At 50.8% G+C, this 15,047-nt stretch overlaps 1 protein-coding gene across 13 annotated transcripts in view; it reads right to left on the reverse strand.

Moving 5' to 3' along the window:
• The window catches only part of ABCC6 (ATP binding cassette subfamily C member 6), a 73,624-nt gene that overhangs the window by 38,876 nt on the left and 19,701 nt on the right, over positions 1-15,047 (reverse strand). For all 13 annotated transcript variants that reach the window (XR_013412352.1, XM_077987148.1, XM_077987146.1 and 10 more), the window contains 4 exons: positions 13,925-14,102; positions 9,947-10,108; positions 3,077-3,169; positions 462-665 (listed from right to left, as the gene is read on the reverse strand). Coding sequence is in view for 12 of the 13 variants with exons in the window: in XM_077987148.1 (XP_077843274.1) it covers positions 462-665; positions 3,077-3,169; positions 9,947-10,108; positions 13,925-14,102 (637 nt within the window). In the remaining variant the exon portion in view is untranslated. The remainder of the gene's footprint in view (positions 1-461; positions 666-3,076; positions 3,170-9,946; positions 10,109-13,924; positions 14,103-15,047) is intronic.

The following is a 15,047-nucleotide window of genomic DNA, read 5'->3' on the forward strand; positions in this document are numbered from 1 at the left end:
CATGAGCCACCGTGCCTAGCCTATGTATCAAAATTTTTAAAGTTGTGGTTTAGGAAGGTTGTTCTGACAGCAATCTGAAATAAATTACAGAATGGCAGGACAAGGATCACGTCCAGTGACAGGGTGGCTATGGACATCTGCTGGCCAGCATCAGGGAAGACACTCAGACCCAGGATTCTAACTCTGCCACCCCTCCTGCACCCTCTTCCCCACATCGGTAGAAGCCTGGAATTCTCTCTGAGAGTTCAGCAGACTTTATCAGCCACTGCCACCTTTGCTAGAATAATGTGATTAATTCGTTCTTGCAGAAGACAGCAGACACCCTGAGAGAACAGGATCCAGAATGAGTGGGTTTTGACGGTCAGGGTGGTAGGATCTGGGGAGCTCCACCTACCTCACCCTGCCCCACCCCCGCACTCCTTCCCCAGTGCTGCCCAGCATAGAGACTAGAGTGACGTCACCAGAAATGTAGACACTTGGAAGGACACCAGCGACACAGAGAAGAGGAGGCCGGAGGTCCGCAAGGCACCCAGCTCCTGGCCTCGGATGCCCAGGACTCTGTCCAGAAAGGCTCCCTCCCAGCCGTGGAACTTGATGGTCTTCGAGTTCCTGAGGATGGAGCTGGTGAGCCGTGCCCGCAAGTCCTTCTGCCTCATTTGCTCTTCCTGGGATCAGAGGGAAAAAGAGAGATGAAGACAGGGACAGATGAGAATTCTTCCCTGCACCCTGACAGCCACCCTTCAGCAAATCCCATTCACCTTGCCAAGCTGCGTCCCAAACCTGTCTGCCTCTCAGCGTCTCAGTCCCTCAGTCCTGGTCCAACCACCATCATCCTGTACCTGGACTTCTGCAGGATCTGCCTTGGGACAATGCACCCCATGGAGGAAGCCTCTGATGCCCGGAGAACAGAGGCAGCCTGAGCCCACCCAGGTATGGCACTGTCAGGAAGGCTACCTGGAAGTGGTTGATGCCCAAGTTACATCTGTTTTTTTAACCTTTTACATTTTTTGTGGAGTTGGGGTCTCGCTATGTTGTCCAGGCTGGCCTTGAGCTCCTGGGCTCAAGTGATCCTCTGCCCTCAGCCTCCTAAAGTGCTGGGATTACAGCCTGAGCTACATCTTACATGACCAGGAGGTGGGTGCTGAGCAGGCACAGGATGGGGGGAAGGAGTTGAAGAGGGAGGGAAGGGGTTTGAGAAAGGGGGGCAGCAAAAACCCAGGCACAGGGAATAGCATGACTCAGAGGACACTCAATGTGGCCAGAGGAGCATGTGAGCAGGGTCACTTGGCACTTTGTGGTCAGGCAGAGGAATTCGGGATCTCCTGTGCTTCACCATGGAGCGGGGGGTGGGGGTATCATCAGAGGGGCAGCTGCCTGGAGAAGGTTTTTCTTTTTGAGACGGAGTCTCGCTCTGTGGCCCAGGCTGGAGAGAAGTGGAGCGATCTCGGCTCACTGCAAGCTCCGCCTCCTGGGTTCAAGCGATTCTCCTGCCTGAGCCTCCTGAGTAGCTGGGATTATAGGCGCACGTCGCCACACCTGGCTAATTTTTGTATTTTTTAGTGGAGACAGGGTTATGCCATGTTGGCCAGGCTGGTTTTGAACTCCTGACCTCAGGTGATCTGCCCGCCTCGGCCTCCCAAAGTGTTGGGATTACAGGTGTGAGCCACCGCGCCCAGCCTAGAGTGTTTCAGAGGAGGCCACGCAGGAAGATGGAGAAACAGCCCAGGTGACAGACGGACGTTGGGACAGCTGGGCCAAGAGAGGAAATAAGTTCCTTCCCTCCATCCCCCATCCCTCCGTCTCTCTTTTCCGCCTTTCTTTCCTTTCTTCCCTCTCTCCTTTCTTCTTCTTTTGTTCCCTTTCTTCCTTCTCTCTTTCCTTTTCTTTCTTTCCCTCCCTCCCCCTTTCTTCCTTCTCTCCCTCATTCCTTCTCTTCCTCCCTCAATTCTTTCCTTCCCTCCTTCCCTCTGTCCTTCCTCCCCTTTCCTATCTTTCCTTTCTTCCCTCCTTTTCTCTCCTTCCCCTCCCTCCTTCCTCCCCTCCTTTCCTTCTTCCCTTCCTCTCTCCTCCCTTTCTTCCCTCCTTCCTTTCTTCCATAGTTCACAAACACAGTAAGTATTGAGAACCTTCTGCCTGCCAAGCACTAACTAGATGCTGAGTCTGCCACAGAGAGTGGCCTGTGCTGTTGCAAAGCTTCCAGTCTAAGGAGAACAAGGCAATCAACCCCTGCCAGGTGCTTCCTGCGGGGCCCTGTAGGATGTGGGAAGTGCTGTGCGGGGAAAGAAAAGCAAAAATGAACCCAGGGCAGGCACAGGAGAGGCTGCCGCTGGGAGGAGAGGGATGGACGTGCTGTTTCCTGGCCGGAGGGTGGTGAGGGAGTTGACGGAGGGTCTTCGGGAGGGCGGGTGATCCAGGCAGAGGGAACAGCTAAAGCGAAGGCCTGGAGGGATGTGTGAAATCGGGCAGGTTTGAGGACGGGGGATGTGGGGGAGAAGGCAGGGAAGGGAGGGAGACGGGTGGAAGGTGAAGTTGGAAGCCATGAGGTCAGTTCAGGGTGGGCCTGGTGGGCCGCTGTGGGTTTTTGGCTCAGTCTGAGGAAAATGGGGCCGCTGTGGGTCTGAGTAGAGGAGGGGTGCGACGTATTCGGTTTGCACAGGTCTGCTCTGGCTGGGAGTGGAGAGAGGCTGAGGGCAGAAGCGGGGAGTGCGCCAGGGGCTTGCTGCTATGACCTGGGTTAGAGACCATGGGGTTTGCAGAGCCTGCGCTGGGAAAGGGTGACATTCTGGATGCATTTTGAAGGTGACGCCAAGCAAATCTGATGACAGATGGGAGGTGAGAGAAAAAGGCATTGAACTGACCCAGGGCCTGTGGCCTGAACACTAGAGGGACGGAGCCACTGTCCATTGAGATGGTGACGGGAGGGGTGCAGGTCTGCGTGATGGGCAGCTCATAGACGACAAGAACAAAGCCAGACACGTGGGCTCGCACTCAACTCTCCCCTCCCCATCTCCCACACCAGGACCTGTGGCGTCCTCCCTACTTCCTGCCTGGTCCGTCCCTTTCCCCAAAGCCGAACCTGATGGTGGTTCCTCTTCTTGGTGATGAAGAAATTCAGAGGGAGGAGGCTCAGGAAGACGGCAATGGCAGTGAGGGCGGAGGGGCCCAGGAGCTGGGGACAGAGGGGGCAGGATGTCAGGAGATCCCGAGGAGCACAGCTCTCAGAGCCATGTGAACCAGAGCACCTCCATCTTGAATAGGAGCTGGGTAAAATGAGGCTGAGACCTACTGGGCTGCATGCCCAGACGATTAAGGCATTCTAAGTCACAGGATGAGACAGGAGGTCGGCACAAGACACAGGTCACAAAGACCTTCCTGATAAAACAGGTTGCAGTAAAGAAGCCGGCCAAATCCCACCAAAAGCAAGATGGCAATGAGGGTGACCTCTGGTTGTCCTCACTGCTGCACTCCCACCAGCGCCATGACAGTTTACCAATGCCATGGCAACATCAGCAAGTTACCATATATGGTCTAAAAAGGAAAGGCATGAACAATCCACCCCTTGTTGAGCATATCATCAAGAAATAACCATAAAAATGGGCAACCAGCCACCCTCTGGGCTGCTCTGTCTGTGGAGTAGCCATTCTTTAAATCTTTACTTCCCTGAAGAACTTGCTTTTGGCCGGGTGAGGTGGCTCACGCCTGTAATCCAACACTTTGGGAGGTCGAGGCGGGCAGATCACCTGAGGTCAGGAGTTCAAGACCAGCCTGGCCAACATGGTAAAACCCCGTCTGTACTAAAAATATAAAAATTAGCTGGGTGTGGTGGGCACCTGTGATCCCAGCTACTCAAGAGGCTGAGGCAGGAGAATCGCTTGAACCCGGGAGGCGGAGGTTGCAATGAGCCATAATCGTGCCACTGCACTCCAGCCTGTGTGCCAGAATGAGACTCCATCTCAAAAAAAAAAAAAAAAAAGAAAAAAGAAAAAAGAAAAAGAAAAAAGAAAAAACAAAACAACTCGTCTTCACTTTATGGACTTGCCCTGAATTCTTTCTTGCGCAAGATCCAAGAACCCTCTCATTGCATCTGGATCAGGACCCCTTTCCTGTAACACAACTGCAGATCCCGAAGGTGGTCAGACTTGGGTCTTAAGATGGGGATGTCAGGGAATCTGATAAGGGCAGCCACCAGGTCCCAGGGATCTGGGCTCATGGGGGTCTGCTGTGACAGGAGATGCCTGCTGAAAGTGGGGTCCTTTAATGTCAGGGAGGGGAATGGCCCTCTTACATGACGTGGAGAGGGTTATATTCAAGACAGATCGTGCACACACACGAGTGGGACTGGGGGGTGTTCCCAGCCACAACGGTAAAGTTGAGACCTATGGAATCAGGACCTGGTTCAAATCCTGACCCTGACACTTGTGAGTGTGGCCTTGGAGCAAGTCACCTCCTTAAGGTGCAATTCCCTTGTCTGCAAAATGGGAAGAGAGTTGTTCTCATTTGGCATTTTCTCTTATTACGTTTAATTATTTTCCTAATCTTCATTTCACCCCTCATGAGGGTTGTCAGATTTAGCGAATCATCATACAGGATGCCCAGTTACATTTGAAGATAAAGAGTGAAGAAGGTTTTAGTCTAAGTCTCGTGCAATATTTGGGACATACACTGAGAAGTTCTCCCGTTTGTCTGAAACTCATACTTCACTGGATGTCCTGTGTTTTCCCTGGCAACGCTGCTCCCCAACCAACGTGGTGATTTTGGGATGGTTACCTTCCCCTCTCAGCTTTGGTTTCTGTATGTGGAAAATGTGGAAGTGGGGCTAGAATAAGTGATTTTTAAGTTGCTGTGACTTTCTGAGATTCCTTCACAGGTTATTTGGACCCATTCTCTCGAGGAACCCCACCCCAACTCCAGTCTGTGTGCCTCAGTTTCCCCTCTCAGTCCTTAGGAACACTATTTACTTTTTTTTTTTTTTTGGAGATGGAGTCTCACTCTGTGACCCGGGCTGGAGTGCAGTGTCGTGATCTTGGCTCACTGCAACCTCCGCTTCCCAAGCGATTCTCCTGTCTCAGCCTCCTGAGTAGCTGGGATTACAGGTGGGTGTCACTCCGCCTGGCTAATTTTTGTATTTTTAGTAGAGATGGGGTTTCACCATGTTGCCCAGGCTGGTCTCGAACTCCTGACCTGAAGTGATCCACCCACCTCAGCCTCCTGAAGTGCTGGGATTACAGGTTTGAGCCACCCCACCTGGCCTGGGAACACTATTTTCTAACCTTGGGCCAGTTTGTTTCATTTATGCAGCAATGGCGCTACCTAGTGGCTTAGTGGAGAAGTGCCCAGAGGGTAAACAGCAGCCCACAGTAGGGGTTGGAAAAATACTCAAAGGAATGTGAGTGGAAGATGAACATCTCTGTCTGGGGGAAAAATGGTATCATTAAACTGTAGCAACCTCAATGTCCACTCCTCCTTTACCGAGATCTCACGTTGATGTTAGGAACTGTCTACCAAGAGGCAGGAAAAGTGCAAAGTATGCATGCAAAGTAACATGCAAAGTAACATGGTGCATTACCTATGGATGTCTTGTTGGTCTCATCTAATTTTTTTTTTTTTTTACAGAGTCTCGCTTGGTTGCCCAGGCTGTAGTGCAGTGGTGTGATCTTGGCCCACTGCAACCTCCGCCTCCCAGGTTCAAGCAATTCTCCTGCCTCAGCCTCCCTAGTAGCTGGGATTACAGGCACATGCCACCACACCTGGCTAATTTTCGTATTTTCAGTAGAGACGGGGTTTTGCCATGTTGGCCAGGCTGGTCTTGAACTCCTGACCTCAAGTGATCTGCCAGCCTTGACCTCCCAAAGTGCTGGGATTACAGGCGTGAGCCACCATGCCCTGCCTGGTCTTATCTGATTTTTAGCAGCGGTGGGGTCAACCTGATCAATTGCCCTGAATTTTCCCATGTTCTTCCTCTCTCCCTCTCTCTTTTTTTTTTTGAGACGGAGTCTCGCTCTGTCGCCCAGGCTGGAGTGCAGTGGCCGGATCTCAGCTCACTGCAAGCTCCGCCTCCCGGGTTTACGCCATTCTCCTGCCTCAGCCTCCCGAGTAGCTGGGACTACAGACGCCCGCCACCTTGCCTGGCTAGTTTTTTGTATTTTTTAGCAGAGACGGGGTTTCACCGTGTTAGCCAGGATGGTCTCGATCTCCTGACCTCGTGATCCTCCCGTCTCGGCCTCCCAAAGTGCTGGGATTACAGGCTTGAGCCACCGCGCCCGGCCCCTCTCTTTCTTCCTAATGATGACATTTATGTACTGCTCATCAAGCACTGAGTGCCTTATGTTGTAATTGCTAAGAACCTACCGATTGTTTGCAAGGCCCTGGAATACAAGGTGAAGGCATTGGGAAAGGTCCTGGCCCCGAGTCCTAGCAAAAACAACCATATACATGAGCATTCGATTTTTTTTGGAGTATTCAACAATTATGATCAAAATGCCATTAACAGTTTTTACAAGGCCAGGCACGGTGGCTCATGCCTGTAATCCCAGCACTTTGGGAGGCTGAGGTGAGCAGATCACTTGAGGTCAGGAGTTTGAGACCAGCCTGGCCAATGTGGTGAAACCTGGTCTCTACTAAAACTACAAAAATTAGCCAGATGTAGTGGCACGTGCCTGTAATCCCAGCTACTCAGGAGGCTGAGACTGGAGAATCGCTTGAACCTGGGAGGTGGAGGTTGCAGTGAGCCGAGGCTGCCCCACTGCACTCCAGCCTACACGACACAGTGAGACTCTGTCTCAAAACAAAACAAAACAAAACATCTTTTACAATTTTTAGAAAGAGGGTCTTGCTCTGTCTCAGAGCTCAAATTCAGTGGCATGATCATAGCTCACTGTAACCTTGAATTCCTGGGCTCAAGCGATCCTCCTGCCTCAGCCTCCTAAGTAGCTATGACTATAGGTGTGCACCACCACTGTGCCCAGTTAATTAAAAACAATTTTTTAGGAGATCGAGACCATCCTGGCTAACATGGTGAAATCATGTCTCTACTAAAAATACAAAAAAATTAGCCGGACGTGGTGGCGGGCGCCTGTAGTCCCAGCTACTCAGGAGGCTGAGGCAGAAGAATGGCGTGAACCTGGGAGGCGGAGCTTGCACTGAGCTGAGACTGCGCCATTGCACTCCAGCCTGGGCTGCAGAGCGAGACTCTGTCTAAAAGAAAGAAGAAGAAGAAAAAGAAAAAAAATTTTTTTGTAGAGATGGGATTTCTCTGGTTGGTATGTTGCCCAGGCTAGTCTTAAACTCCTGGCCTCAAGCGATTCTCCCACCTCAGGCTTGATAGCCATTATACCTTAAATGTACCTAGCCAGGATTCAGGCATGGTGGCTAACACCTGTAATCCCAGCACTTTGGGAAGCTGAGGCATGCGGATCACTTGAGGCCAGGAGTTCGAGACCAGCCTGGCCAAAATGACGAAACCCCATCTCTACTGAAAATACAAAAATTAGCTGGGTGTGATGGTGCACACCTGTGATCCCAGCTACTAGGGAGGCTGAGGCACGAGAATTGCTTAACCTTAGGAGGCGGAGGTTGCAATGAGCCGAAATTGCACCACTGCACTCAAGTCTGGGCAACAGAGTGAGACTCCGCCTCAATGAAACAAACAAACAAACAAACAAACAAAAACCTAACCAGGGCTCTGTAAACCATGGCATATAGTATCTATATGGGAGACATATGGATCCCTCCACCTGTTTTCATAGAGCCTATGAGCTGCACAAAAATGTTTAATAGTTTTAATATTTTTAAATAGTTGAAAAAAATCAGGCCGGGCATGGTGGCTCATGCCTATAATCCCAGCACTTTGAGAGGCCGAGGTGGGTGGATCACTTGGGGTCAGGAGTTCGAGACCAGCCTGGCCAAAATGGCGAAACCCCATCCCTACTGAAACTACACAAATTAGCCAGGCATGGTGGCAAACACCTGTAATCCCAGTTACTTGGGAGGCTCAGGCAGGAGAATCCCTTGAACCCGGGAGGCAGAGGTTGCAGTGAGCCGAAGTTGCGCCATTTCACTAAAGCCTGGGCAACACAGTGAGACTCTATCTCAAAAAAAAAAAAATCAGAAGGATACTATTTCATGACATATGAAAATGATATGCAGTTCAAATGTCAGCATCCATAAATAGAGTTTTACTGGAGGAATACCTTGCCTGTTTGCTTAGTATGGTCTACGGCCACTTCTGCACTCCACGGGCAGAGGTGAATATTTGCAGGAGAGACGGTATGCCCCGATGTAAAAAATATCTACTGTCTTGTTCTTTATGGAAAAGTAACTAATGATAATATTACAAATACCTACAGGGTGCAGCTGTGTGTCCGGCGCTGTTCTACGAGCTTTCTATGTATGGCTCGTTAATGCCTCAGCACCTCTGGGGCAGGGGTGCTCCTGTTAATTATGATCCTCACGTTGGAGACAAGAACAGGAGGCAGAGAGAGAGTAGGTTCCTTGTACACGGATTCGTAAGTGGTCAGAAGCAGGATTTGAGCCTAGGCAGTTCCCGATACGGAGACTATTTTTATTTTTATTTTTATTTATTTTTTGGAGACAGAGTCTCACACTGTCACCCAGGCTGCAGTGCAGTGGCATGATCTCGGCTCACTGCAACCACCACCTCCGAGGCTCAAGCGATTCTCCTGCCTCAGCATCCTGAGTGGCTGGGATTATAGGCACCCGTCACTATGCCCAGCTAATTTTTGTATCCTTTAGTAGAGACGGGGTTTCACCATGTTGGCCAGGCTGGTCTCGAACTCCTGACCTCAAGTGATCCACCCACCTGGGCCCCCCAAGGTGCTGAAATTACAGGCACGAACCACCGCGCCTAGCCCAGAGTCTGATTTTAATTTAGAAAAAGAAAACGCTATACCACAAAGTTAAAGGAATGAAGTTGGAAAGCAAATGTTTTGTTTGTTTTGTTTGGTTGTGTCCTGATGGCTACTTTGTGTCTTTTGAACACGAAATAGCAATGTTTTCCCCCTAAAATGTTCTCCTCTTGTGTTTTGTGGATGGTGGTTGTGGTGGTGCCCCAGGGTTACTGGTAACTTCAAAACATGGTTAAGTCGCCTACTGGGTACCCTAATAGCACATGGGGAATTGTCAATGTCATCATCATCATCATCATCGCCATCATTCTACAGAGGAAACTGAGGCCCAGAGAGGGTGAGCTTCCTGCCCAAGGTCAAGTGAAGGTCATCCTTATTGAAGACTTTTCCCATTATATCAGCCAATAGTAGGCAAATGGACACAGGATTAGAGGAGGAGGAGAAGGAGGAGATGGGGGTGGAAGGGGAGGAGGAAAAGGAGGAGATGGGGGTGGAAGGGGAGGAGGAAAAGGAGGAGAGGAAGAGGAAGAAAGGGACTAGAAGGAGAGGGAGGAGGAGAGGGAAGAGAGGGGAGGGAGGAGGGTAGAAGAGAAGAGGGGAGAAGGGAAGAAGTGGGAGGGAAGATGATAGGGAGCAGAAAGGAAGAAGAAGGTGGAGCAGGAGACAGGAAGAGGAGGAGGAGGAAGGAGGGAAAGGAAGGGGTACAGGAAGAGGAGAAGGGTACTTGGGCAGAAGGTGGGGGGATGCAGGAAGAGGGAGGGTGAGGGAAGGGGTGCAGGAGGAGGGGGGCAGGAGGAGGAGGCCAGGGGCAGGGGGAGTGGGGAGGAAGGCTTGTAAGATTCTACACCAGGACTGGAATCCGGGGTGATGAAGGCAGGACAAGGGTGAGATCTTTCATGTGCCTCTCTCACACCAACCTGGTTCTCCCACAGCCTCAAACTTGCCCTAATCCTGGGGTCACAGCAGACCTCTTCCAGCCTCTTGAATGCTAAGTGAGAAGGAGGAAGGGGAGGGGGGAGGAGGAGAGGGAGAAGGAGGGGTGGGGGACTCTGTTCAAATCCCGTCTTCCTCCCCTTGTGCACCTGCCAGAGATAGACGAAGCAGACCACGATCCAGACAAGAGGCAGCCACAGCCCGTTGAGGTAGAGGATGCTCTCAGTCAGCCGCTGCACGTCCACGGACACCAGGTTGACCACATCACCCACCGCACTGGCCTTTCTGGAGCCACTGGACAGAGCCAGGACCTGGTGGGTGGGCGGAAGGAGAGAAGTAGAGTGGGGAGGCTGGGGAAGAGGGACATCCCAGGCGGCTTCTCCACCCACTGAGCCCCACTTCACGCGTCTGCGAGGTGGGTGAGTAAAGTCTCTTAGGCCAGCCTTTCAGGGCTGTTTGAGGATCCACAGAGATGACAAAAATGAAAATCCTCCAATATCCCTAAAGCACGGGAGACGTAATAATGAATAACATGCACGAAAACACCAGATGAACACGGATAATAATGGTGGTCATCTGCCCAGTGCTCACCATGTGCCAGGCACTGTGCTAAAGGAACAGCCTCATCATGTCTGGGGTGCTCACAGCCGTGAGTGGTACCAAGCAGGCACTACCATATTCATTCCGTCTAATGCCAGGCCAGGCGCAGTGGCCCCTGCCTGTAATCCCACCACTCTGGGAGGCTGAGGTGGGAGGATTGCTTGATCCTAGGAGTTCAAGACCAGCCTGGGCGACATAGCAAGACTCAATCTCTACAAAAACACTTAAAAATTAGCCAGGGGGTCGGGTGTGGTGCCTGACGCGTGTCATCCCAGCACTTTGAGAGGCCGAGGCAGGCGGATCACCTGAGGTCAGGAGCCTGAGACCAGCCTGGCCAACATGGTGAAACACTGTCTCTACTGAAAATACAAAAATTAGCTGGGCATGGTGGCAGGCACCTGTAATCCCAGTTACTTGGGAGGCTGAGGTAGGAGAATTGCTTGAACCCAGGAGGCGGAGGTGGCAGAGAGCCAAGATTAAGCCATTGCACTCCAGTCTGGGCGACAAGAGCAAAACTCCGTCTTGGGGAAAAAAAAAGAAAAATTACCCAGGCATGGTTGTGGTGTGCCAGTAGCTAGCTGGGGAGGCTGAGGTGGGAGGATCACTTGAGTCTAGGAGGTTGAGTCTACAGTGAGCCATGTTGGTGCCACTGCACTCTAGCGTGGGCAACAGAGCAAGACCCTGTCTTTAAAGAAAATGCTATGGATAAAATGCTCTCTATCATTCTCTCACCAAGGAAAATACCATTTCCAGTTAAATTAAGACATGTAAGAGACACCTCAATTTTGGAAGTATTAGAGTGAAAAAAAATGTGAGACTAGAATCAATGAAATGAACACTTACTAATCCCATTCTATGCTAAAGAAACTGAGGCACAGAGAACTTGAGCAACTTTCCCAAAGTCACAGGCCTTGTAAGCTCCTACACAAGGAATGGAACCCAGGGTGACGAAGGCATGACAAGGGTGAGACTTTTCATGTGCTTCTCTGACACCAACCTGGTTCTCCGGCAGCCTCACATCTGCCTTAACCCTGGGGTCACAGTGGACCTCTTCCAGCCTGTTGAATGCTAAATTCCACATGTAGTCCTCTCTTTGTGACTGTGTGAGGGAGTGAAGAAGTGATCCAGGAATGACTGGGCATAGAAATTCTCCACTTAACAAATCTTCGAAGAGTGCCCACTGTGTGACTCACACTGAGCTGGGAACTGAAAATACAGCTGTGAACAACAGAGACCAGGCTTGCTCTCCCGGGACTGGAGTTTGAGGTGGGGAACAAGGCTCTATAATAAAGATTTATATTACTGGCTGGGCATGGTGGCTCACACCTATAATCCCAGCACTTTGGGACGCTGAGGAGGATGGATTGCTCGAGGCCGGGAGTTCAAGATCAGCCTGGCCAATATGGCGAAACCCCGTCTCTAGTAAAAATACAGAAATTGTGTATACAAAAATACAGGTGCTGTTGGGCACCTGTAATCCCAGCTACTCGGGAGGCTGAGGCAGGACAATCGCTTGAATCTAGGAGGCGGAGGTTGCAGTGAGCTGAGATTGCACCACTGCACTCCAGCCTGGGTGACAGAGTGAGACTCTGTCTCAAAAAATAAGACAAAACAAAAAGATTTCTATCACTCATGCTTTAATGGCAGTTATGATGAGTACCATAAAAAAAGCAGCCAAGGCTGGGCACGGTGGCTCACACCTGTAATGCCAGCACTTTGGGAAGCCGAGGTGGGTGAATCATCTAAGGTCAGGAGTTTGAGACCAGCCTGGCCAACATGGTGAAACCCCATCTCTACTAAAAATACAAAATTAGTGGGACATGGTGGCACACACCTGTAATCCCAGTTATTCGGGAGGCTGAGACAGAAGAATTGGTTGAACCCAGGGGATGGAGACTGCAGTGAGCTCAGACTGTGCCATTGCACTCCAGCCTGGGCGATGAGAGCAAAACTCTGTCAAAAAAAAAAAAAAAAAAAGAAAAAAAAAAAGCCCAGAGGTTAGAGAGGAGGGATCTGATCTCATTGAGAGATCAAAGAAGGCCTCCCAGCAGGTGGATGGGAAAAAGGAAGATCAACGCCTGCTCGCCTGCTCGCCTGCTCAGGCGGCCTTCCTCTTAGGCTCAAGGAAATGTGGACTCTCAAGGCAGGATAGGACACACCCAGCACTGGCATGCTCAGGGGAACATGAGCCTGGGACATAGCACTCTGGCAGGATAGCATCAAGAGCTGCCCTCTCGGCCATCCAGGAGCTGTTCCCTCTGTCCGCTCCTCCCCTAGGTGACAGCTCAGGTGTCGGGGAGCGAGACTTACATGGGATGGGACCTGCCCTGGCTCAGATGCTCCATACCCCACAAGAGCCAATAGCTCTTGCAGCAGCAGTTTAGGAACTTAGCTTCTTAGTCCCCTGAAGGGACAAGAGCCACTGCACCGAGAGAAGTCAAAAGCTGTGGCCTCCAATCAGGTATTCACAGTCAATGGACAGAACTTCCAGCCCGGATGCAATTTTTTTTTTCAGATGGGTTCTTGCTCTGTTACCCAGGCTGCAGTGCAGTAGCACGACCTCAGCTCACTGCAACCTCCACCTCCCGGGTTCAAGGGATTCTCCTTTCTCAGCTTCCTGAGTAGCTGGGATTACAGGCATGTACCACCATGCCTAGATAATTTTTGTATTTTTAGTAGAGACGGGGTTTTGCCATGTTGGCCAGGCTGGTCTTGAACTCCTGACCTTAAGTGATCCGCCTGCCTCAGCCTCCCAAATTGCTGGGATTACAGGTGTGCACCACTGCGCCCAGCCTAGGGGTCATTTTTACTACAAGCAGTATTATCTGGGAACATAGTTGACAGGCCACCTTATCAGAAGGTTAAGCCTTTATCCTCAAGCGGGAATGAGTGGAAGTTAAAATTAGGCTCAAAAATTAAAATTAGATTAGGGAGAGTGGAAATGGTATCTAGACAGTGAGAACTACAAAGGCCCCAAGGTGGGTGGGTGCCTGGAATATCTGAGGAACTGAAAAGAGACCTGTGTGACTGGAGGAGAGTGAGCATGGGAGGAGGCGGGTGTGTGTGTGACGGGATGAGGTCAGAGAGTTACCTCTCAGATCACACGACACCTTACAGAAATAACTAAGGAGGTGAGGCAAATCACTTGAGGCCAGGAGTTTGAAACAAGCCTGACCAACATGGCAAAACCTTTTATCTACTAAAAATACAAAAATGAGCCAGGCGTGGTGACACGTGTCTGTAGTCCCAGCTACTCAGGAGGCTGAGGCAGGAGAATCGCATGAACCCGGCAGGCGGAGGTTACGGTGAGCTGAGATTGCACCACTGTACTCCGGGCTGGGCGACAGAGTCTCAAAAAAATAAATATATATAAACAAAGAGAAATAACTAAGGAAGTGAGAATGTATCCTGAGTGACTCTAATAAGTAAGGACTGAATGCATTCTCAGCTGCTGGTAACATTATCATCAGCTCAGTGATGTTGCTTTTCCTGGTCTGGGAGGACTGCACTTGTCCCCCAGGGCTCACCTTTCTGTACACCAGGCCAGTGATGGCTGACCGCAGCCTCATCTGCAGCACCTTGAGCCTGTACATGTTCTGCTGCTCAAACAGCGTTTGCAGGCAGGCCGAGAGGAACATCAGCACGGCGAGGAGGTAGCCCTTCCAGGCTGGAGGCTTGGGATCACCAATGAACTCCAGGAAAAGGCTTGCAGGGGAAGGAGGGAGAAGGTACAGCTGGTGAGAGGAGGTGCCCATGGGTGTGGCCTTTGCCCAGACCAGGCCAGGTGTGGAGGATCAGTCGGTGTGGTTGACTTTTTTGCAATAATGGTCTCTGGTATTTCCCCCACTGTCCATAATACTCCTTTTCAATCTGACTGCAGCTCCTCAAGATCAAGAGGTGGAGTTTTTGTCCCCACTTGTTATGGGCTAAACTGTGTCCTCACAAAATTTATATGTGGAAGCCCCTACCCCCAGTACCTCTGAATGTGACTGTATTTGGAAATAGGGCCATGAAAGAGGCAATGAAGTTAAAATGAGGTCATTAGGCTGGGCCCTAATCCAACCTGACTGGGTCCTTATAAGAAGAGAAAAGGTAGACACACAAGGAGACACCAGGGGGCACACACAGAGGAAAGATCACATGGGGACACAGGGAGGAGGTGGCCAACTGCAAGTCAAGGACAGAGGCCTCGGATGGAACCACCTTGAAGATACCTAATCTCGAACTTCCAGCTTCCAGAATCATAAGAAAATACATTTCTGTTGTTTAAGCCACTCAGTCTGTGATGCTTTGTTATGGCAGCTGAGCAGACACCACTTGAATCTGGGCTGGCTACAAAACCAGCTTTGGCCAACAGAGTACGGTGGAGGTAAAGCCATGCTGGCTCTGAGCCTAGGCCTCGAGAGAAAATGTGGCTTTTGGCCTATTTCTTAGAACCCTCCCAAGCAGCCACATGAACAAGTCTGAGCTAGCCTTTTGGAGGATGGGAACCCACATGGAGCATAGACAGCCATCCCAGCCTCAGATACACAACTGCAGGCACATGAGAAAACCCAGCCAAGAAAAGAAGAACCGCCCAGCTGAGCCCAGCCCACATTACTGACCCACATTACCATGAACTAAATAAATGAATGCTTGTAATTTTAAGCC

This window comes from Macaca mulatta, chromosome 20 (assembly GCF_049350105.2).
Source record: "Macaca mulatta isolate MMU2019108-1 chromosome 20, T2T-MMU8v2.0, whole genome shotgun sequence".
NCBI classification, from domain to species: domain Eukaryota; kingdom Metazoa; phylum Chordata; class Mammalia; order Primates; family Cercopithecidae; genus Macaca; species Macaca mulatta.